The 24,502-nt window shown below is 36.9% G+C and overlaps 4 protein-coding genes across 4 annotated transcripts; 3 read left to right on the top strand and 1 right to left on the bottom strand.

Moving 5' to 3' along the window:
- The first annotated feature begins 1,098 nt into the window (after nt 1-1,098).
- Nucleotides 1,099-2,668, top strand: LOC116734567 (trace amine-associated receptor 1-like). Its single transcript, XM_032586044.1, has one exon. The coding sequence runs from the start codon at nt 1,134-1,136 to the stop codon at nt 2,076-2,078; it is 945 nt and encodes a 314-aa protein (XP_032441935.1). The 5' UTR covers nt 1,099-1,133; the 3' UTR covers nt 2,079-2,668.
- Nucleotides 2,669-3,192: 524 nt separating this feature from the next.
- On the top strand, nt 3,193-5,223 carry LOC116734509 (trace amine-associated receptor 1-like). Its single transcript, XM_032585957.1, has one exon. The coding sequence runs from the start codon at nt 3,241-3,243 to the stop codon at nt 4,204-4,206; it is 966 nt and encodes a 321-aa protein (XP_032441848.1). The 5' UTR covers nt 3,193-3,240; the 3' UTR covers nt 4,207-5,223.
- Nucleotides 5,224-10,531: 5,308 nt separating this feature from the next.
- Nucleotides 10,532-11,793, top strand: LOC116734633 (trace amine-associated receptor 1-like). The gene has a single exon (XM_032586124.1). It carries the CDS (start codon nt 10,564-10,566, stop codon nt 11,578-11,580), a length of 1,017 nt encoding a protein of 338 aa, XP_032442015.1. The 5' UTR covers nt 10,532-10,563; the 3' UTR covers nt 11,581-11,793.
- Nucleotides 11,794-13,575: 1,782 nt separating this feature from the next.
- On the bottom strand, nt 13,576-24,236 carry LOC116734036 (adhesion G protein-coupled receptor F5-like). Its single transcript, XM_032585159.1, has 14 exons — nt 23,414-24,236; nt 21,422-21,522; nt 21,282-21,340; nt 21,046-21,191; nt 20,762-20,974; nt 19,499-19,708; nt 19,277-19,414; nt 19,014-19,192; nt 17,237-17,401; nt 15,745-17,139; nt 15,626-15,667; nt 15,303-15,362; nt 15,063-15,123; nt 13,576-14,986 (listed from the first exon to the last, which is right to left on the bottom strand). Exons 1-14 carry the CDS (start codon nt 24,159-24,161, stop codon nt 14,913-14,915), a joined length of 3,591 nt encoding a protein of 1,196 aa, XP_032441050.1. The 5' UTR covers nt 24,162-24,236; the 3' UTR covers nt 13,576-14,912.
- Nucleotides 24,237-24,502: the final 266 nt, after the last annotated feature.

Here is a 24,502-nt window from a genome sequence, read left to right on the forward strand (position 1 = left end):
TTCTAGTGTCCCTTATATGACAGTAGGCTGACAGGAAACTGGAAAGGAGAGGGGGGAAGACATGCGGCAAATATCGTCGGGTCCGGGAGTCGAACCCGTGACGGCCGCTTCAAGGACTCAAGGCCTCCAAATATGGGTCACACTAACCACTACGCCACCTAGGCACACCCTGAAAATAAATTTTGACATTGTAAGCCAATAAATGACCCCTAAAAACTTTATTCATAAATTGACTTCTGGTGATTTAAGGGTCATATTTTTTTCCCTTTCTTTTCTCAACAGCAATGCATAACATTTTGCGACATCATAATAGAACACCGCTAGCTGACCAAGAGGCACATCTATAACGACTTCAATAACATAAAAGGCCTTAGTTTAATTTTATAGTACTGATAAATTAAATTAGTCATGGTTAACAACAGTTAGCAAATAAGAATGAGCCTTAATTATTTAAAAAATTAAATAACGACCAGCTCAGAAGCAGGAACCCAGACATACTGCTCAGAGATTAGCTTTAGGATACTGGCACAGGATCGGAAAAGTTCACGGTGCTCTGTGGGTCCCCAGTTTTTTGAGGCCCCAAAATCAAACCTTTTGGCCCTTAACTTTGGACCAGAAAGGAGTATAGCCGTCATATCCGGAGTGTAAGCTTGCTGGTGGCACTGCTCTAGTAGAATATTAAGAAAATGCAAAAATTATTGTTTGAAAGCACTGCTTTGCTGCAAGAACAATTCTTTTTTAGAAACATTCTGTTATTTTGCTGTGTACCCCTTTATCTACTCTAAATAACTGAAATGTTAATGCATCATGGTTATGTATTTCTTTGTAAGATCTAAAGGGCAAAGAAGATCCAAAGTAAACACACAACTCTATTAGCACTAAAATGTAAATTAGTCCTGTCAGAGACAGCAGGGAACATGTCACCGTGGAAACCAAAGACACAAGTTGAGCCAATGAACACATGGAGATGAAACGATAAATCTAAAAACATGCTGCTTGGTCAGGACCAGAGTAAAAAAAACTGGTCTTCACACTTACAGCTAAGCTTAGGATGAAACACACACAGGACTAAAATCTGAAAACAAGTGCATTTGTTTTTTCATTATTGATTATATTTCAACAAGACCGATGATATGGTTGAAGATCAGCGTGTCTGTAATGAATCAGCAGAGCTGGATGGACAGACTGTGACCTCTTATGCTTTAAATGTTGTTGCCGTTTCTTTGTCAATTCTGATAATATGTGGAAATCTTCTTGTGATCATCTCTGTCGTTTACTTCAAGCAGCTCCACACTCCAACAAACTACCTCATCCTCTCTCTGGCTGTGACTGACCTGCTTCTTGGCAGTTTAGTTTTACCTTTCAGCACAATATTGTCTCTGAGCTCATGCTGGAATTCAAGTTATTTGCTGTGTAAAATGAGAGATATGTTTGATATATTACTATGTACATCATCCATTTTAAACTTGTGCTGTATATCCATTGACAGATATTATGCAGTGTGTCATCCACTAGCATATAGAAGTAAAGTGAATGCTTGTGTTACTGTGACCATGATCCTGGTGAGTTGGACTCTATCAGCTCTACTTGCTATAAGCATCACAGTCCGTGGGATAGGTAAAGTGAATCCCACCTGGAGGTGCAGGATATTTATAGCTACAAAGGAATCAAGCCCTGGACCAATTTTTACATTTTACATTCCAACTGTTATAATTTTAACTATCTATTTTAAGATTTTGATGGTGGCGAAGAAGCAGGCGAGACAAATCCAGAACACGATGAAGTCTGAAGCAGCTCTCAGTAAGACGGAGAATAAGGCCAACATAACTCTGGCTATAGTGATGGGAGTCTTCCTCATGTGTTGGACTCCGTACTTTCTATCCATAGGTTTTTACAGTTTGAGAAAATTCACAATACCAGTTGCAGCCATTGAAGGATTTAAATGGTTAGGATGGTCCAATTCTATGTTAAATCCTCTGGTTTATGCTTTTTTCTACAGGTGGTTCAGACGAGCTTTTACTATGATCATTTCTGGTCAAATATTTCAAGGAGATTTTTCCAATGCGAAATTGTTGTGATATAAAAAATAACTATGTTGATATAATCTGATGTATGTCAATAGATTGTTTATCTCTGTCCACATTTTTTGAACAACATGCATATTGTAGCTATAGTAAAAATGACATTAAACAGAAATTATTTATATGCAATATTTTTAACTTCAGCATCAAAGTTGTAAAGGTCTAACAATTTTGTTGTGTATGTCTTTGTTCTTGTTGTTCCCACTTTCTTAAAAAAAATAAATATATATATATATATATACTGTATATATAGTATGTTAGAATTGTCACCGTTATGTTGTTCCCTGCATAATCCTTTCAGTTGCACACTTGAAAAACTTAGGAATATCCACAGTAAAGTTTATGGTAATATTAAAACATTACACAAAAGTAAAAACAACAAAAGAAAGGTTTGCTTTCGTAACAGAACAAGTAAATGAAAGTAAAGGGCTTCTCACAAGATATTGGCTTTTGGTCCTCACATCCCGCAACTTTAGTTTTGGTTGTTCTTGTGTGTAAAGGAGAGGAGACGGAGTTCAGTGTTCAAGAGCTATCATCCCAGAACTTTTAGATTGATCTCTTTTCCAACAAACCCAAGTCAAATTAATAAATTTACCAGGCATCTTCATAAGCATCTGACTGCTCATATCAAATATCAGCAGTTTGCTTTTCTTGTGTTGGAGCAGTGATGCTCTAACATTAGCAGGATGGTAGCTCTTGAGGACTGGACTTAACCTTAACATTGTGTTAAATAAGTTTTATTTCTTAAGGCATTAAAATCAATTAATTCTGTTAGTCTTAAGTTCAATATTTTTATAAAGTCAGAGAGCTCAATGGCTTTTACTGTCAAAGTAGAAAGACTGAGTCATGCTTCAACAGTCATACACAATGTGACATGTGTTTAGTTATAAGTTCTAATACATTTAATCAAGTGGACTTTTTATTTTTCCTTCCAAAAACGTAAACAGGTAAAACTAGAAGCCCAGCAGCACTCACACTGAAATGCAGATCAGGTGCCTTAGAGGACACCAGGGAACATCTCACTGTGGATACAAAAGACACAAACCAGTTCAGCCAATGAACTCATGATGCTGAAATGTATCTAACACGAATATGTTGCTCAGTAATGACGGACGCTCTACCTCACACATTTACTAAGGCTAGAGGGAAAATTACAAAGATGATGGCCAATGATTTATATGCTAACAGCAGTAATGATATGGTAGAAGGCCAGAATCTCTGTAATGGACAGACTGTGACCTCTTATGCTTTAAATGTTGTTGCTGTTTCTTTGTCAATTCTGATAATATGTGGAAATCTTCTTGTGATCATCTCTGTCGTTTACTTCAAGCAGCTCCACACTCCGACAAACTACCTCATCCTCTCTCTGGCTGTGACTGACCTGCTGGTTGGGGCTTTAGTTTTACCTTTCAGCACAATATTGTCTCTGAGCTCATGCTGGAATTCAAGTTATTTACTCTGTAAAATGCGAGGCCTGTTTGATATTTTACTTTGTGCATCATCTATTTTAAACTTATCTTGTATATCAATTGACAGATATTTTGCAGTGTGTCATCCTCTGACATATAGAAGTAAAATTAATGTCTGTTTTGTTCTGACCATGATTTTGGTAAGTTGGACTTTCTCTGCTCTACTTTCTATCATCATCACAGTTCGTGAAATAGGAAAAAAGATTCCTAGTGGGAGGTGCATGATATTTGTAGCTACAAAGGAATCCATGAGTGGATCTGTTTTTGCCTTTTATATTCCAGCTATTATAATTTTCACAATCTATCTAAGAATTCTGGTGGTGGCGAAGAAGCAGGCGAGGCGCATCCAGAACACGATGAAGTCTGAAGCAGCTCTCAGTAAGATGGAGAAAAAGGCCAACAAAACTCTGACTGTAGTGATGGGAGTCTTCCTCATGTGTTGGACTCCTTACTTTTCATCTATAGGTTTCTACAGTTTGGGAAAATTCACAATACCTGTTGCAGTGATTGAAGGATTTAAATGGTTAGGATGGTCCAATTCTATGTTAAATCCTCTGGTTTATGCTTTTTTTTACAGGTGGTTCAGACGAGCTTTTGCAATTATATTTTCTGGTCAAATATTTCAAGGAGATTTTTCCAATACAAAATTGTTGTGATATATAAATAATTGTGTTATGATTAATATTTTGTTTGTGGTTTTTCTGTCTTAATAATTAGTGTACCATGCACGCCATGCCTATGAAGTAAAACCAATGGCACTATGCACATGCAAATTATTTTATTTTGTGTGTACTTCAAGTTTCAATTTACTCCATCAGTAATGTTGCTTTCACATCTTTTAAATATATACATGTGAATCTTCTTGTAGGACATCAGAAGTTAAAAACATGAATTGGGCCGTTTGCCTGGATGTCCAGATATTGTAAAGAGTTAAATTTGCATAAAGTTCACTGAAATATGAAATAGAGTAAAATTCCTCCGCCTCCCCACAATCCTCAACTTCCCACATTTGTTTCATTCTCTTGCTTAGGAAATTGCATTAGGGAGGCACTTCCTGTCAGTATAGGTGTCTCACTCTTTTCATCCAACTATGTTTCTGTTATAAACAGTAAGATTATGCTCTATACTTAAATATTCATTAGAAATGACTTCATAGACAAAGATTTCATGTTGAATAAAACCAGTTTATGTGAAAAACACTTTGAACAGTTGAGGAAAAAGGAATGTATTGACATTGTTTTCTCTTACAGAAGTGAGCAACTATGATTTTGAATACAAATAATTAGGCATGTTTACTATTTTCTTTTACAGAAGTAAGCCTGCAATGAACCAAACTATGAAGACTGTATCCCAGGAGAATGTTTCATCAGTCATGGTAATATTTGCTTATTAAATAATGGATGCACTTTAATACGTTGAGATTTTTACAATCATTTTGAAGGTAATTTAAATTGTGCAATGTATAATTACCAAGGTAATAGAATGACATGTGACAGATCGATAAGGAACTAGTTATGTAGGCGTATGGAAATGAAGGTGAGCAGTCTGCACATGGTGACGACTAAACGGATGGGATTTGAAAAATGCACAACCATCATCATGCCGACGGCATGAACAAGCTGAAATCACCATCTACCCAAGCAAATAACCAATAAAGTGAGTTGCTGACTGAAGCCTGCCTCCCATTCGCTCATTTTCAAGAAGATCTGATCAGACTGGGGTCTGAAAGCGATCCCATCCCCAAAGCCTCCACCTTCTGATTCAGCATTCAGGAAATAAAGGTTAGATTAAATTGATAATATGTATTATTTGAATGTTCTCAGCTGCTAAATTAAGCCGTTACTGGCTTTTGCAAAACATTGCTAATTAAAGAAGAATGTAAAGTTTTAGAGAAAACGGGGAATATTTGATTATTTGAGTCATCTTTAATCATAAGTTCTACAATGATGGTAAAATTCTTCTGGTGTATGGTTCATAAAATTATAGTTAGTTTTTAAAGGTTAATTTAAGCCCAAAGTTAGTAAAACAACACCTCCGGAGCTGCATGCAAGTCACCAAATAATATCTGGCTCAGAGTCCAGAGCAAGTTGCAGAGTAGAGGGAAACTCCCCCTTAATGGAGGCAATTTGTGGTTCCTAGGTGACCGAAAGGCAACCAGACTGTGAGACCTGACCCCAGCTGTCCTTCATCTGGACACCGAGCATCAGTTCATGTGCTGAGCCTCATTGTGTACTATGTCTACACCTATGATGACAGTCTGTAACACAACAGCCACCTCATCTTCAAATTTGCTGATGTCATCACAGTAGTGTGAGCAATCTCAGAGAGAGATACGGCAGCGTACAGAAAGAAGGTCCTGAAGCTGGTAGCCTGGTTTTTAAAGAACAATCTGGGTCTGAACACCAAGAAAACCAAGGAATCACTGTTGACCTCAGGATGCACAGTACCAACTGTTCTCTATCCGTTAACCCACTTGGACAAACAGCTACTATCACAAAACGTTCTTTCACAGAAAACACAGCAGAAACATTTCATCAAATCTACTCTTCTTCACCCTTAAGCTGTAATGTTGTAGATAAGTTGGTAAATGATTTTCAGTCTAAAGTTTCAGATATCATTGATTCCATCACCCCCATTAAAGTGAAGGTTGTGTCTGGTAGGAAGAAATCTCCATGGAGAAATACACAAACAGTTCAATCTGCAAGACAACCCTACCGTAGGGCAGAACAAAAATGGCGTAAAACTCAACTTCACGTTTATTATGAAATCTATTAAGAAAGATTAGGTAACTATCACTCAACACTGAAACATGCAAGAGAGGCTTTCTTTGCAGATGTCATAAACAAAAACATTAACAATGCTCGAGCTTTATTTGCAACAGTTGACAGAATCACAAACCCTCCTGTGTCGTTACCGCCTGAATTCCAATGTATTGCCGCCTGCAACCAGTTTTCCAGCTTCTTTTCAGAGAAAATTCAAAAAAATCAGAGGATTAATCTGTACATCCACTATAAAGTCAGTACCAATGCTGTGCCCAAACAAAACAAATACAGGAAAAATGACCCAATTTCAACTACTTAATTATAAAACCCTACAGGAAATTATAAGTCAACTAAGCTCCTGTTCCTGCTGTCTGGATGTTTTACCCTCACATTTCTTTAAGAAAGTCCTGCCTGTTACTGCTGCTGATCTGATCCAAATAGCAGAGGTGTGACCAAGTCACTGTGTTGCAAGTCTCAAGTAAGTCTCAAGTCTCTGTCCTCAAGTCCGAGTCAAGTCTCAAGTAAAGACAGGCAAAAGTCGAGTCAAGTCTCAAGTCAGGAACCTTTAATTTCAAGTCATTTCGAGTCGTTTTTATTTTATATTTTTTTTATAATTTGCAATTATACATAAAATTCCAATAATAGACCATTTGTTCGTTTTAAAATATGTATTTATCTCAAATGATAGAACATGTGTAGCTGAACACAAAGTATAAAAAACATTTTTAAATTGGACCACTTTATTGCCCAGTTCTGTTAAACTTGATATTCAATAAAAAAAGACGAAAATGCTGACATTTCCACAGCACAATACAAAGAACCATAACAACAGTTTTTTCCTCTTTTCTCTGACCTGTCAAAACAATATATTGTCAATATAATTTCCCAACGTAGATGTCTTCAAATACACCAACCATCCTTAGATGATACTAGACCCGGCTCATCATCATGATGGGGCAGAGAGACTCTGTTCCCTGTGTTCAGGTCCAGAATCTGCTTTCTGTTCCGGAGCCCCGCTCACTATCCACCGGCTTCCTGAGCTAACACGGTGCACATTATTTGTGGAGGCATTTGAAGGACCGGATTTATGGTAAATCATCACCAATTTAACCCGGAGTACACATGCTAACACGAAGTTAGCTATAGTCAACTATCTTACAGCAAAAGAAAAGTGCCACCTACCGATCTTTGTGAAGCTTCAAATGCCGGACAAAGTTGGACGTCGTGGCATCTCCATCCGATATTCTTTTCTTGCATGTTTTACAAGTTGCAGTTCGTTTTTTAGTCGAAAGTTCATAACCTACATAGCCAAAAGAAATTACTCGCGGAAGCATATTCGAGCGGTTATTTCGTATTTCGTTCCCTGAGCTCTGTAGCTTTGCCGCGTTTTTTTAAACGTCCAAATCCTGTTAATTTGATTGGTTGTGCTGCAGCTACGTACACATACATACATAAGGAGAGAGGAAAAACATAGTGACGGTCTGCGCATATTGATACGGAATGAGTGAAATTAATTAATGACGCCACTTCATAAATAATGTGTTTTAAATTTTAAGACTTTGAGTAAAAAATATCAAGTCTTTTCAAGTAAACAGCTTCAAGTCGAGTCAAGTCCCAAGTCAATGGCATGAAAGTCAAAGTCAAGTCCGAGTCTTTGAGCATTTTTTCAAGTCAAGTCTCAAGTCGTGATTTTAACGACTCGAGTCTGACTCGAGTCCAAGTCATGTGACTCGAGTCCCCACCTCTGCCAAATAGTAAACTCATGGCTCTCATCAGGCGTTTTCCCCCAGGCTTTGAAAACAGCAGTAATCAAACCACTGATAAAAAAGAACAATCTGGACAAATCACTACTGCAGAATTACAGGCCGACCTCTGACCTCTGACCTCCCATTCATCAGCAAAGTTATTGAAAAAGCTGTTTTAACAATTAACTAGCTTCCTAACTATAACCAACCGCTTTAACTCCTTCCAGTCTGGTTTCCAGTCTCACCACAGCACAGAGACCGCCCTCGTAAAAGTGTTCAATGACATCCATATAAATACGGACTGTGGCAGAACCACAGTGCTGGTTCTGTTGGACCTCAGTGCAGCTTTTGACACTGTTGACCACGACATATTACTGAATCGACTGGAGAGTTGGGTCGGACTCTCCGGTCCAGTGCTTAACTGGTTTGAATCCTACATAAAGAACAGGGATTTCTTTGTTTCAATTGAAAACTTTTCATCAAAGAGGTCAAGGGTCACACGTGGGGTACCCCAAGGTTCAATCCTAGGACCAAGTTTATTCAATATTTATATGCCCCCACTAGCTCAGGTTATAACAGGAAATAATATTAGCTACCATAACTATGCAGATGACACACAGCTCTACATTACGATGTCACCAGGGGACTCAGAACCCATCCAATCACTGAACAGATGCTTAGAACAGGTAAATGTGTGGATGTGCCAAAACTTTCTCCAGCTGAACAGAAACAAAATTGAAGTTATTATTTTTGGACCTAAAGAGAAACGATCTAGAGTTATAGATCTAGAGTTATAGATCTAGAGTCAATGCACAGCTTCAGTTATTACAACTAAAAACCAGTGATCAGCCCGAAACCTGGGAATAGTGATGGACTCTGACCTGAACCTCCAGAGCCACATAAAGACAGTCACAAAGTCGGCCTTTTATCACCTGAAGAACATTTCCAGGATTAAAGGACTAATGTCTCAGCCAGATCTAGAGAAACTCATTAAATGCGTTTATCTTCAGTCACATTGATTATTGCAACAGCGTCTTCACAGGTCTGTCCAACAAATAATCGGTTTAACAGTTCTCACTAAGACCAGGAAGATAGAGCACATAACACCAGTTTTATGTGTAAAAAAAATCATTGGCTGCCCTCTCCCCTCACTGGAGGACCTGCACAGCGACCGCTGTCTAAGAAAAGCACAACACATCACAAAGGACACGTCTCACCCCGGACATTCTCTGTTCACACTGCTGCCTTCAGGCAGAAGATACAGAGCAACCAGAACAAGAACCAACCGTCTCAGAGACAGTTTTTACCCGATAGCAATAACAAAACTAAATGCAATCAAAAACAACCATTAATCATCATAAATGATGTATGTGAGAATGTGGCTGTTCTTCTTATTATTTATTTATTTATTTTTTGCCAGTTGTTTGTTGATTCTTGCGTTGTGTGTGAATTGTGAGACAGTTATTTTTTGTTTTTGGGCATGTGCACCGACTGATGGCACCTTTTGAATTTTATTGTTCTTGTGACAATGACAATAAAGATTTATCTTATCTTTTAAAGTCCTTCCACTGGCTCCCTGTAGCTCAAATAGACTTTAAAATACTGTTGTTAGTTTATAAATCACTGAACGGCTTAGCACCACAATACATTAAAGATCTGCTGTTGTTGTATCAACCTTCCAGACCTCTCAGGTTCTGGTTCTGGTTTGCTCTGCATCCGCAGAACCAGAACCAAACGAGGAGAAGCAGCATTCAGCTTCTATGCACCACAAATCTGGAACACACTTCTAGAAAACTGTAAAACAGCTGAAACACTGACTTCCTTTAAATCTCGACTAAAAACCCACCTGTTTAGGATTATATTTGAAACGTAACCAGTTACGAATTTCATGATGGAACTTGACTTAATGTCATGTATTGATTATTGATTCTATGTTGCATTGTGTTTCTGTGTTTGTTATGATGTAAAGCACTTTGAAATGCTTTGCTGCTGAAATGTGCTATACAAATAAAATTAGATTTTGATTTGATTTGTCTTTGCCTGCAGTATTTTTAAACACTTTTCAGTGAGACTTACTCTTTCCTCCAAAGTAACAGATGCCATCAAATCCAAAAATAAAGAAAAAATACATCTGGCTTATTGTGTGTCACGTCATTTAAAAAGTATACAATAAACATTCAGTTTGACAGTAAATAACTTCTTTATCTTTACTTTATGGTAACACAGATTATTCATATAAGTGTAATTAAGAGACTAAGCATATCAGAACAGCATCAGCACTAATATGTGAATTGTTCCTCATTGTGACACCAGGGAGAACATCACTTGGATACTAAAGAACTCCTGGCAACACCCACAATATTAAGCCAATGAACACATGAACATGGAACAATAAATCGAACACATGGATGCACTTTAGTCACATGGATACCAAGGACACAACTCTCCACCCTGACTTACACTGAATCACAGAGAGCACTGAATTATCCGTTATCTCTGCAAATCTATGAAAGCAAGCAAATTTCATTTGCTCATCACTGTTTTCTATATTGATTTGTTTTATAACAAAACTGAAAACATGGTTGAAGATCAGCGTGTCTGTAATGAATCAGCAGAGCTGGATGGACAGACTGTGACCTCTTATGCCTTTAATGTTTTTGTCGTTTCTTTGTCACTTCTGATAATATGTGGAAATCTTCTTGTGATCATCTCTGTCGTTTACTTCAAGCAGCTCCACACTCCAACAAACTACCTCATCCTCTCTCTGGCTGTGACTGACCTGCTGGTTGGGGCTTTAGTTTTACCTTTCAGCACAATATTGTCTCTGAGCTCATGCTGGAATTCAAGTTATTTACTCTGTAAAATGCGAGGCCTGTTTGATATTTTACTGTGTGCATCATCTATTTTAAATCTGTGCTGTATATCCATTGACCGATATTATGCAGTGTGTCATCCTTTAACATATAGAAGTAAAATTAATGTTCGTGCAATTCTGGCCATGATCCTGGTGAGCTGGGCTCTTTCAGCTCTACTGGCTATTAGCATCATAGCACGTGGGATAAATCAAGGAAATCTCAGAAGGAGGTGTAATTTATTTACAGCTACAAAACAATTCAGTCCCGAAACCATTTTTGAATTTTACATTCCAGCTATTATAATTTTAACTATCTATCTTAAGATTTTCATGGTGGCGAAGAAGCAGGCGAGACAAATCCAGAACACTCTGAAGTCTGAAGCAGCTCTCAGTAAGACGGAGAAAAAGGCCAACATAACTCTGGCTACAGTGATGGGAGTCTTCCTCATATGTTGGACTCCTTTCTTTCTATCCATAGGTTTTTACAGTATGGGAATAGTCACAATACCAGTTGCAGCCATTGAAGGATTTAAATGGTTAGGATGGTCCAATTCTATGTTAAATCCTCTGGTTTATGCTTTTTTCTACAGGTGGTTCAGACGAGCTTTTACTATGATCATTTCTGGTCAAATATTTCAGGGAGATTTTTCCAATACAAAATTATTGTGATATATAAATAATATATTAATGGGTTTATATAAAAAATGTTGTGTCTGTTATTTCTGTCTAAACATTTAGATCACTATGCATGTACAGTATGTATTTGATGTTTAATTGTGTATTATTGTGTTTTATCTGTGCAACACTTGTATGTGAAAGGTGTTATATCAATAACATTTACATATATATAGCACTTCTAGAGATGTTATTTAAATTATTTTTTGTATTATGTTGTTCAGAAGTAGCAGTTTAGCTTTGACTATGAATGATTATAATAATTTATTAGGACAGTTATTAGTAAGACTATTACTTTAGGTCCAAAATGACTAAATCAGGGCACCACTTGATTCACAAGAAAATATTAGTCTAATAGTTCAAGCTCAGTTATCATTTAGAAACGCCTGCGTGGAAAGATTAAGGATTTAAGTAATAAATGCATAAATAAGTCTGGCGTTGGAATCATTTGAATAGCAATACACCACACAATTTCTATTCTATTTAGAAGAGTTTACAAAAAAAAATTCAACCTTACAGCAAAATTTATAGAAACTATAGTTTGTTCTTTTTTTTTTTTAACAAACTTGCAATGTTTTTTTTTAAGAAAGAACTATAGTTTCTATAAAATTGTAGAAATATGAAACTAAAGCTACTAAAGGTAAAACAGTAAATTTATAAGAAAAAACCGAACCAATAAAATCCTCCAATGATGTCACAGTTCAGTGTGAATAGAGAATATTGAGCAACCAGATTCATTTCATGAGGAATTTGGAGTGTGTTGGTTAGTTTCAACTAATTCAGATTTGTTTACGGCAAAATATCCTGTTGATTCTTCACACAGCAATTCCAGGAATATGGCTCCACAGCGGGTCCTTGGTGACCTCACCGTTTCCATTGGTGATCATCATCATAAGGGGTCAGATCCTAGGATCATTGGGACACTCATCTCCCTCCACCACGATAAGGAGGCACCAAGAACACACACACACACACACACACACACATATATATATATATATATATATATATATATATATATATATATATATATATATATATATATATATATGTATAGTTCATAATTGTACAAACATTTTAACAATTCAAAATGTGTCCACAAAATTCCAGTGATCATAATATTATAATATTATATAATTATATTACTAATTAATAACTAGAATTATATCATATCGGTCAATATATATTGACCGATATTATGCAGTGTGTCATCCTTTAACATATAGAAGTAAAATGAATATTCGTGTAATTCTGGCCATGATCCTGGTGATCTGGGCTCTTTCAGCTCTACTGGCTATTAGCATCACTGGATGTGAGATAGGTAATGAGAATCCTTGCTGGAGGTGCAAGATATTGCCACCTTCAAAAGAATTCAAAAGTGGACCTATTTTTGGGTTTTACAGAAAAACCCAAAAATAGGTTCTTGGGTTTTTCTTGTAATTTTCAGCTGTTATAATTTTAACAATTTATCTAAAGATTTTGATGGTGGCAAAGAAGCAGGCAAGACAAATCCAGAACACGAGCATAGGGCGAATGACTGAGTAGTCGGTTAAGGCCAAGAGGCTGCTATCAATTCTTGTTATTTTTTCATACAAACAACACATGGAGCTGTCTGATGAAAGGGAAACATGGCTGACACAAGACAGGAAAGGCTTTCAGCATGCTTAATTTTTATAGCAATCATTAGAGCATACAGTCATCTGGACCTTTGCTAATCTACATTTATGACAATTCTGAAATTATGTAATCATTTTAGATTTGCAAGGCATATTTTAAGTTAAACTGTTGTCTTAGTTTTAATAGTAAAATATTCCTTTCTTACAATATATACAACTAAAAGCAGATGTACTGTATGTATGCACTGTATGAACAGACAATTTTTCATGTCCCCGTGACATTTAATATGACTAAGCTTTTCTGTTCATGCCAGAATTACTACAATAATTTCTGTTGCTAAATAAATAGAATACATAAAAGAGAGAGACAGGACATTTTTTAAATTTTTTTATTACTTTCTTCAAAGTCACAAGTTCACATATATACTGAACAAAAATATAAACGCCTCATGTCCAATATTGTTTCCATGTGGAGTTACCTGTAAATGAGCATTATCTGACATTTTAATTGTACAAAAGTAATATTTTTCTTGATTTATGAATAATTTTTAATCCAACTTGCTGTCAGTGAGCATTACTCTGTGAGTTGATTTTTTACTCAGTGCATGGGTGGGGCATGTCCAATGGGTGATCAGACAAAATGAGCAACAACTGGACAATCCTTGGACTGGGGACAATAAAAGGCCACCCCAAAATGTCAAATTTTGTCACAAGTCATAATGCATGCAGGGATGTCTAGCAGAGTAGTAGCTGCCTGGCTCAATGTCCATTATTAGACCACTGGCCGTTTAAGAGTTTGTTTTCAACAGACTGGCACTCCTTCAAGTCGACCTCATCCTTGTCGGCCACTTGTGACCACTCCAGCACAAGATCGCCACATCCGGCTCGTCAACCTGCAGAACTGGCCAAGACCAGCGGCACACGCAGCTCATCAGACTATAGGTCTGCTCAACAGACACATCACACCTCAGACTGTCTGTAACCGCCTATGAGAAACCAACTGGGTCAACATCAAATTCCTCAAACTGACCCCGATCATGTTCAAAGGACTGTCAATCTGCCACAAATGGCCAAACCACGATGTTGTCAATGCTGATACGAAGATCAATAATTACTGAAAATATACTTTGATTTTCTCTATATATTGCGTAATCCAAATATTCATAAAACTCTTATGGGGCGTTTATATTTTTGTTCAGTGTATTTCCACAGTATTAGGTAGATTTTTTTTTTGAGTCAAGTGTTTTGGATTTCCTTCTGAAATCTTCTAGTAAGAGTTTGCTAGAACTTTGGCCCATTACTCTTGATAGAAGATTCATAGATCTCTTTGCTTACAAGACTCCATTTATCTCTGCACATAAATATTTTAAAGTACTGATATTCCTGTGATGTCACAGAATAGTAAATATATTTCCCAATTAACTCTTTTATAATCATCTTATTTTGGGGGGAATTTTCCCCTTATGATGCTCTTTGAATTGCACATGCAAACCATAACACTGTGATTTTACACTTATAATTAAAATTAACAGCAGCGTTATATATTTAAAGACATACAAGTTAATTAAAATGCTACTTCACAGTTTCCTTCACAAATTATTGCCACTGAACCTCACATTCAAGATATCACACCTGTATATGTGATTGAATGAAAATAACAAAGATAAGATACATTTCAGCTTTACAAGTGAACAGATTATTTGTACAGAATCAGGTGTTGGAAAATGCCTCTGATCCACTACTGCTGGTGTTTGAGTTTCCAACCGGTGAAGCATGGTAACCATCTGGAACATAAACAATAAATTGTAAGGAAAGTGGTTTTAAGAGAGCAAAAAAGATAGAGAAAGTAAAACAACTTACTCCTTCCTCTGCGAAGTCGACCAAAAACGCTACTCAGAGCTGAAGTTCCACCACTGGTGCTCTAAAATAACAAATGTGTAAAAAAAAAAGAAAAAAAAAAGCAATTACAGAAAAAAGTTAATATTTAAATGTAATTTGATGATGCAACACTTCAGTAAAACACATTATCTGTTGATCTGATGTCAGGTTAAAATGATTGTTTGCAACACTTTTGCAGTGCTTCAGCAAATTACAACTTACTCTTGTTCGATTAGAGGTCGTGCTTAGAGCTGGTATTTTTCTTAATATCAGGGAACGGATCTGCATACAGACAAACATGTTAGTGATAAATCCAGTACAAACTGTTTTACAAATTGATAAAACAAAATATGCATTTGTGTAATATTTCCTACCTTTTTAAAATAGCTAGCTATCATACAGACTACTGTTAGATTCTTGGCAAGTTATCCAAAAGGTTAAGGCATATTTTTGTTAGACTGATGTAAAACCAAAGAACAATGTTTTATTATTATTAGTATTATTATAATCATTTTGTATTAGCTGGTCTTTTAAAGAAAACATACCTTGGAATCAAACAGAGTCCCAAACACCAAAATAAAGAAACCCTGTAGAGAGTAAAACATTCGTTAAAAAAAGATTAAAATGCCAGTTTTAAATTTGTATCCAACTCAAACACAAATACCTGTAAGGAATTGAAGAAAGCAAAAGCAACATGGATCCCTCCATTTGTTGGGTCCACCATGGTTCCAATTCCCAAGCACCAGGTCAGTCCGAATAGTGGACTCAGTATAGCCACACATCTTAGAATCACTACCAAGGCGTGTTTCTCGTCTGCCTGGTTTGTGTTTCTTCTTCTGAGCATCTTGTACAAAACCACCAGAATGACCAAAATATTGAACACAACTATGGCCAAGGCAGGGATCACTAAGGCCAGGAGGGCTTTGGTCTTTGTCCAGTTTAGCCAACAAGCTAGATCTTCCCTTACATATCCACCCCCAGGTGCAGTGGCAGCAACTGTAGTAACAGCTATGATCAGAGGGCAAACGTATCCCACAGTCAAGCCAATGGCGAACATGGTCCATTTGGACATTTGGGAGAAGACCAAGACTGACCGGTACAAGAGCAGCAGGCTTGAGTCAAGCATCCAAAAGAACATGGCGAGATAGAAAAAGTGCATGAAAAAGGTCGCTGCACTGCACGGTCCAACTGGAACTTTGTAGTCCTCGCCTGGGTTTTCTGCGGGGTTCTTTGAAATAGCGGCCCCAATGATGAAACAGATGTCAGCAATCAGCAAGGACAGGGCTGTGTTAACAATGGCAACATGGCGCATAAAGGCAGTGCTGTTTTTGGTAAGGGGTCGCCATACAATTCCTTCAATGATGAGACAAATAACTAAGCTGATCATTGATATTCCAACGCCGATATATGTCATTATATCCAGTAATAATCGTAGTTCTTCAGGGATGGCAGTTGACATAAGAATTGAGAACGATGTGAGATGGTTGCAGGTGCAGGTTACAGTATTGTTTATATCAGAAACAAACCTACAGCCCTGGTCATCCCAGGCACCAAGATTATCTAAGAGGCTAAAATTCCAGAAGACGCACTGAGGATTCAGTTCCAGAGTGGTATTGAACTTTTCATAGCTCAGAGTGACGTTCTGAATGTTTTCATTTAATTTTACAAGCAGGACAGCAGCATTGATGGCATTGTCAGGTTTAGTTTCATTGCTGGTGGTGTCAGACGCAGTAAGGTTAAACGAAGAATTCCGTGACGGCATAATGTTGTGGAGGGTGGAGAAAACAATCGTGGTTATAAAGACGTCACTGAGGCCTGTATTTTGAAGGTTTATGGAGACATTGGAGGTCAAGGCATCACTGAAAGAGTTGCTGAATTTGGACCTGCCCATCTGGATACGTTCAGTACTTAAAGTAAAATTTCCATCCAGTTTGTTAGAGATTGTCTCCATTGAGCCAAGAAGTGCTGAGCTAGAATTTTGGGTTTCATTTGAGTTCAGAAAGTTCCAGGAGTCTTTTGCATCATCACTAATGAGGACATCGACAGTAGCTAGCACATTCTGTGGATGAGAAATAAAATATTGGGAGTGTAAAATGTTACCAAACTTATTTGTACCTATTTATGAAGAGGTTAAAAATATAGATCGCTCCACATACCTTCATAACGTCTTTAGTAACCACTTTTGAAACCTCTGCGATTATATTTAATATGTTAACAATAGCTGATATTGTTGCCGAAGATTGTGAAATTTTCTTCTTCTCTTCTGTGACAACCGTACTTAGATTTGTTGAAAATACCTGAATCTCTTCTTCCTTCAGATCCTAAGACAATGAAATGTGCAAAAGGAAGATATCAAAATTGGACAAGCAATTTGATTTCAAGTTTATACTTGACTTTATTCTCTGGTGGTCTCTTGGTGACCACAAGAGAAACCAAATGAGAACAAAGTTCTTATTTGTAATCTTTTTTATCAAGATCCATTCATGGTTGTTGTAACGTAAGTCAGAATAGAGGAGTTCAGTGGCATGTGGGATAGTTGGTGGTAGTGCAATCCTATCGACTTGATGCCAAGAGTAGAGTTCTGAATTTATATAGTTTTTTTTAGATGCAGGATGTTATTAAATTTGCTCAATGACTACAAAGAGGTCTACAGTGAAGAAGTAGTTTCTTCCACAGCAATGAAAGTAATTTGTGGAACTTTGTGTGAAGCATTTGTGAAACGAAGCCATTTTCTCAAGCAAATGTGCAATATCTGTCTTTTGGCACTTTCTTAATATTTTGAAACACAGCTAACTGTCTATAGACTGATTTTTTATTTTTATTTTAGGCATTGAGAAACTGATCCGAATTGTGCCAGGTCTTGAAGAAACAGTGACTAGAAAGACGGATGTGCTGTGAAAACACTAGCTGTTGGGGCAAGTCCAAAAGGATCTAGGTTGGGCAGTAGTCTGTGATATTTTTCCATCAGTTATAAATGGTTTCTCCTTCCTAGCCGCTGTATTAGAATCACTCCGCAAACTGTTTTCATTGTCTAATATGTTTTTGTTTCATTAATCTTCCATGATACAAACCTTCTAGAATTGTTATTGGATTGGAATAATGATTCTTATGCTCAAGATTACTTTGATTTGGCAGGTTTTGGAGGGGCTGCTTGAAAAAAAAATGTTTAGTGGAACACCTTGACACAAATGATTTGTATCAAGTTATTAACTCTACTGAACATCCTATTTTTTCTGGTACAGAGGATCCCAGGTACTTGATTGGGTTAAGGGTCTAAACCTCTGGTGAATGGCTGAAATCCATGAATATTTGTGCCTCCCTCAAAAGAATTTGATGAATATGATTTTAATAGTTCATACACCAAATATACATAGTAGAAGCCCTCTTGGCCCAACCTCAGAGGCAAAAGTCCAAGGTTTTTACTTATTTCTGCTATTGGGTGTACAGCCAATCAATGCCAAGGAAAATGAAGGGTGCCGCTGGATTGGCTGCTTTGCAAAAATAGCCTGTCAAGTAGCATTGTGTCTAGATATTCCAGCTTTCCAAGCTGCCATACCTTTTAGATATTTTAGATTTGCTGTATGAAAAATCCACGAATATGCAGGGGCTCCACTTTGCTTTCTCTGATCTCTTTGGTTTTTGTTTTTAACTGCACCTTCAACAGTTCTCTTAAAACCCTGTGATGGAATGTGACAACTAGAGTTGCTAAGATACACACACAATTAAGATGTTAAGAAGACACTGAGAGGAATATATTGGTCCTTTTCAACACTTCAAATGAGGGTTACTAAGTTGTTAATCATATATGGTGCGGATTTCAGTAGGAAGCAACAAAAACAATTTATAGGCAAATCTATAAATTGTTGCAGGTCTGCATCATAACATCAACCATACTGTAATTCATGAAAAATACTATAGTATAAAGCTACCTACCACTGAATTAATAAGTAATTCATTGATCTTGGTTACAATGCAGGAGTCCTCCACAAGTTTCCATTCTCCTGATGCCTGACACACTGCACTCTTGTGCCCCTCCAAGCCAACAGGGCACATTGCGGTTGCTTTGTCACCGGTTCGTCCAGACCCATACACATCATTCTTACATACAATAGCTTAAAGGTGCAAAAATATATACAATCAATGAAAACAAAACTAAAAGAGAACAAAATATTTCATGTTTCAAATGCTACACTTACGATCTGTAAAAATCGTCAGGGTTGTTGTTGCGCTATAAGTCTCGTCTTCAGCAACTTTACATGTGAATAGTTTTGTTTGTACACTGCAGCTTTGCATTGGATATTCATACTTGATGCAGCCTGTATCTGCACCGGCAACTGTGGACATTTAAAATGTTTATAAAGAACTCTGAGCTACACTGATCAGCTGAGCAATATACAGCACATTTGTTTCATACTTACCTGAAGTTAAAAGCGTTGAACCATCATACCACCTGACAGTATAAGGGGACTGCACACAGCAGACGACTGGTTGTTTTTGTCCCTCATTGCATTTCGCCAACATTGTTTGTTGGACTCGCACATTAGGAGCTGATATGATCTCATTTGTTCCCACATTTCTGTCTTGGATGAAAGTAATAGTGTCTCCTGGCACTGAGCATTCATAATTTCCTGTAGTTAAAAATTCATCAGAGTGTTTATTGATTTAATGAAGTCCAAGCAGAAGAATTGCATGAATACTTGATCATGTTGGTGCTAATAACTAACTCGTTTTGATTATACGGTGTAACTATAACTCAAAGGAGAGTGGTTTGCTTGCAACTGGAAGGTTGTGGGTTCGATTACCTGCCACACGATGTGCTTTTGGGCACATCTGTGTTTGGTTGTGAACATATTAGTAAGAGGCTGGGTGAATGTGGCTTGACTGTAAAAGTAACATTTCCTTACTAAAATGTGTATATTGTAGTCTTTAGACAAGGGTCCTTTGTCCTTAAAATCTAATCTAAATGAGCCGAGTTCTGACCTGCCATCTGTTTTCTGTTGTTTGCATAAATATTGTTACTTTTTTGATCTGATAATTAAATCGGTTTTACAAAAACCTATAGATCGGTTACAGAGGGTTTGAAGTGCTTGTGCTGGACTTCTAACCAAGTTGTCTTACTCTAGTTTCACCTGTTTTTGGATTGTTCCAATTCTTTATTGGACAATGTGGTGATTATTGCTTCCTGACCCAGTATTTGGTTTAGATTCTGTTCATACTACTAGTTTACTTGGATGTCAGAGTAGGATTTGGTGCTTGCCTCCCCAATTCTCTTCTCTCTTCAGAAAACTCGACAACCTTCTGGACTGACTGACTCAGAAATGAGTCTCTCTCCTCTACACGGCTTAATTAAGAAGTTTTACAACACAAGACAAGCACAGGTAATCTTCTCATGTTTTGAAATTATTCACTTTCATCTGTTACAAAATAGCTGGAAACCTTCCTTGTTCTGTGTGATATTTGGATCCAGTCATTTTTTGGAATTTTTCTGGATGGGAAAACCAACTGTCAGCTGGATTGGGCATTAAAACATGACCTTTGTGTACTGTTATTGTGATGGAAAGTGACTTAAAGAATTGTCCCTAAACTCTCAAGACGCATACTTTAACAAAGGCTGTACTGTAATATTTAAATTTCACAATTTAGTAGTATTTTTTAACTTGATAAAGTTGTTCTCAACTTACCAGCATCACCAAGAATAACGTTTTCCACTGCCAGCTTGTACTGACTTCCAGAAATAAACGGTTTGTGCCGATGTGACCCGATTACAACATTGTTAAATTTCCATACAGGACTCTTACTGTTTCCCATTTTGGCCTCGGTAGGGTCACATGTCAGTGTCATGGTTTGACCAGTATAAATGAACTTATTTACATCTGACCCAAGATGAGTTGAACCTTTAAGAGAAAATCAGGTCAGTTACTTTTTTCCTTTTCTTTGAATATATTTCTAGGTATTTTAGACTTACTGTAGTACTTTGCAGTCACTGAGCCAATAACAGGAGCAATTGATCTCAATGCTGTCGGGAGATTTGAATTGACTGAATTCAGTGCAGTCGCATCAAGTGATCCAGATTTGACCTTGACAGTAAAATCTGTAACAACACTTCCTTTCCTTCAGGGAAAAGGAAACCAATAACATTGAATTGAAACATACATTAAGCTACTGACTTAACATTTACTTTTAATGAAGAAACATATATACCTGAATTTTGTCACAGAAACACTAAAGAAGCCATCCAGTTTGCGATACTGCTGCTCAAGCTGCACAAGAAAAAAAATCTGATTAATTATATCAACATTAAAGGACACCTAAAACCTGTTACTGAAATATAAAATACTTACCAATACAGTGATATTTCTTGAAAGGATTTTGTATTCAGGACTGTCTGGATTGTTGTACTCCTCTATAAAATCCATCTTCAATTCAACCGACATGTCTATTGCTGTTTGTTTGAAATAAGATGGATAATTTTACTTTCAGGGTTTCTCAAAACAAATATTACACATAAAACACAGATCCTATAAAAATGAATGGGTATAAATAAATATAAATATCCACCCTGCTCAAGCATCAAACACCTTCCTTAAATGAAAAAAATATACATATACAGATTTGTAGATTGACATAAACAGATTTGAGTTTGCATCTTCCTTACTGTGAGGTACTTAGTTTCTAGTGAGTCTTTCATTATGAAAGAATTAATACGTTTAAAAATCTTCTGTATTATCATACTGTAAGCTGTAATAGCTGGTCTGTGGGTAAGCAGCATGACAAGTTCATCACTTCAAAACCAATGATGACATTTGACAGTGTATGTTAGATATTTTTTCTGAAAACTGCATAGCAAGATATCCATCCAGGTCTGATTCCTGTCCATTTTTACCCTGCAATGAACAACTCTACTGCTGTCCATGTTTCCTCTTCCTCTTCTAATCACCTTTCAGTCTCAACAACTGTAAACAGAGTTCTACTTGCAAAGATATTCTGCAAGCACAGAGGTGATTGAAGTGGAAAGAAAAAAGTTCTTTCTGGCCAGAACATTGTAGACTTTTGAATGGAGACCCCCTGTGAATTAAATATATAGTAGGTCCCTCTTACTGTGTGATTTGTCAGTGTAGTAACTTACTTCAGATTTCTCACCAATCACACAATAATTGTCAGACACTACCACAGAAAAAAAACAGTTCCACAAAGATTGAAACAAGAACAAGCTAAGAACATACATTAAGACTATTGACTTAACACGTACTTTTATTGAAGAAAATATATACCAGAGCTGCAAGAACTGAATGATGGGATTTTTTTCCCCTAGATTTTCTGGGAGAGAAAACATTTACCTGTTCTTACAGCGTATGCATAAACCTAAAGATTTTATGATTTTGACATTGCACTGTGTGACAAAACAAGTATGGTTTAATTTCACAAATAACAATGTTCCTGCTTCTACACCACAAGTGTCCAAACATTTAGCAAAATGGGCCAAAATCATCAACTCAAAAGTACTCAGGCATAAAACTTTAAAAAAAATAAAAAATAAAAATCAAAAAGTTTTGATATTTTTTTCTATTTAATAAACTAAGTATAAAATATTTTAATTAAATAATGTTAAATAATGAAGAAGGTCAGATTTTTTTGTAGTAAAGGACTGTGTAAATCATTGTTGAACAAAAACTTCAAAAGGGTACATGTTACTGACAGAACATATTACTGACCTATTCTGTCAGTAACATGTTTCCGTTACTGACAGAAAAGCAATCCTTTTACTAATTTATTTTAGGGTCGATTGAAGAAACCTGCAAAAAATATGGTATATCTTTAGCAATAAATATGTGATTTAGGTCAGTATTATTTTATTTGGCTTTAGAGCCTAAGTCAATGGAGAGTTGCAGTCCAATCAACCTTGAAATGAAAGGAAAATCAGAAAACTTGGTTATTAGAAGACAGAAACTTTGTGCTGTTTCTAACATTTTTGTGAGGAGACCTCAGTACAGCATTTGACACCGTTGAACATGATATTATTGAAATTCCAGGTACAACTCTCCAGTCCAGTGTACAACTGGTTCAAATCTAAGTAACTGACCTTTGTATCAGTTAGGGTTAAAACAAACCACCTCCTAACACAAATTCATAAAACCCATTTTAAGCAGAGTAGAAGAATATATACATACAGTATATACAGTATGTATATATATGTGTGTGTGTGTGTGAGGGTGTGTCGGGGTGTGTGTGTGTATGTGTGAGTTTCTGTGTGTAAAATGAATAATTTGTTAGAAACCGTAAGATATTTGGTGCCAATGTGTTTTAAGTAAACTGGCCTATTAAAAGTCACTTACCTGATACAACTGTCACTGTAGTACTCGTAATCGTTGTTCCAGGTATTGTAGTATTCATGACTGTTGTTCTGGGTGTTGTAGTATATACCACTGTAGTTCCGGTTGATGTAGTATTTACCACTGTAGTTCCGGTTGTTGTAGTATCTACCACTGTAGTTCTGGATGTTGTAGTATCTACCACTGTAGTTCTGGATGTTGTAGTATCTACCACTGTAGTTCTGGATGTTGTAGTTTCTACCACTGTTGTTCCGGATGTTGTAGTATTCATGACTGTTGTTCCGGGTGTTGTAGTATCTACCACTGTTGTTCCAGGTGTTGTAGTATTCATTACTGTTGTTCCGGGTGTTGTAGTATCTACCACTGTTGTTTCAGGTGTTGTAGTATCTACCACTGTTGTTTCAGGTGTTGTAGTATTCATGACTGTTGTTCCGGGTGTTGTAGTATCTACCACTGTTGTTCCAGGTGTTGTAGTATTCATGACTGTTGTTCCGGGTGTTGTAGTATTCATGACTGTTGTTTCAGGTGTTGTAGTATCTACCACTGTCGTTCCGGGTGTTGTAATATCTACCACTGTAGTTCCAGGTGTTGTAATATTCATGACTGTTGTTCCAGGTGTTGTAGTATTCATGACTGTTGTTTCAGGTGTTGTAGTATCTACCACTGTAGTTCCAGGTGTTGTAGTATTCATGAATGTTGTTCCAGGTGTTGTAGTATCTACCACTGTAGTTCCAGGTGTTGTCGTATTCATGACTGTTGTTCCAGGTATTGTAGTATCTACCACTGTAGTTCCAGCTGTTGTAGTATTTATGACTGTTGTTCCAGGTGTTGTAGTATTCATGACTGTTGTTCCAGGTGTTGTAGTATTCATGACTGTTGTTCCAGGTGTTGTAGTATCTACCACTGTAGTTCCAGGTGTTGTAGTATTCATGACTGTAGGTCCAGGTGTTGTAGTATTCATGATTGTTGTTCCAGGTGTTGTAGTATTCATGACTGTTGTTCCGGGTGTTGTTATATTCATGACTGTTGTTCCAGGTGTTGTAGTATTCATGACTGTTGTTCCGGGTGTTGTTATATTCAAGACTGTTGTTC

Source organism: Xiphophorus hellerii, chromosome 15, assembly GCF_003331165.1.
Source record: "Xiphophorus hellerii strain 12219 chromosome 15, Xiphophorus_hellerii-4.1, whole genome shotgun sequence".
NCBI classification, from domain to species: Eukaryota; Metazoa; Chordata; class Actinopteri; order Cyprinodontiformes; family Poeciliidae; genus Xiphophorus; species Xiphophorus hellerii.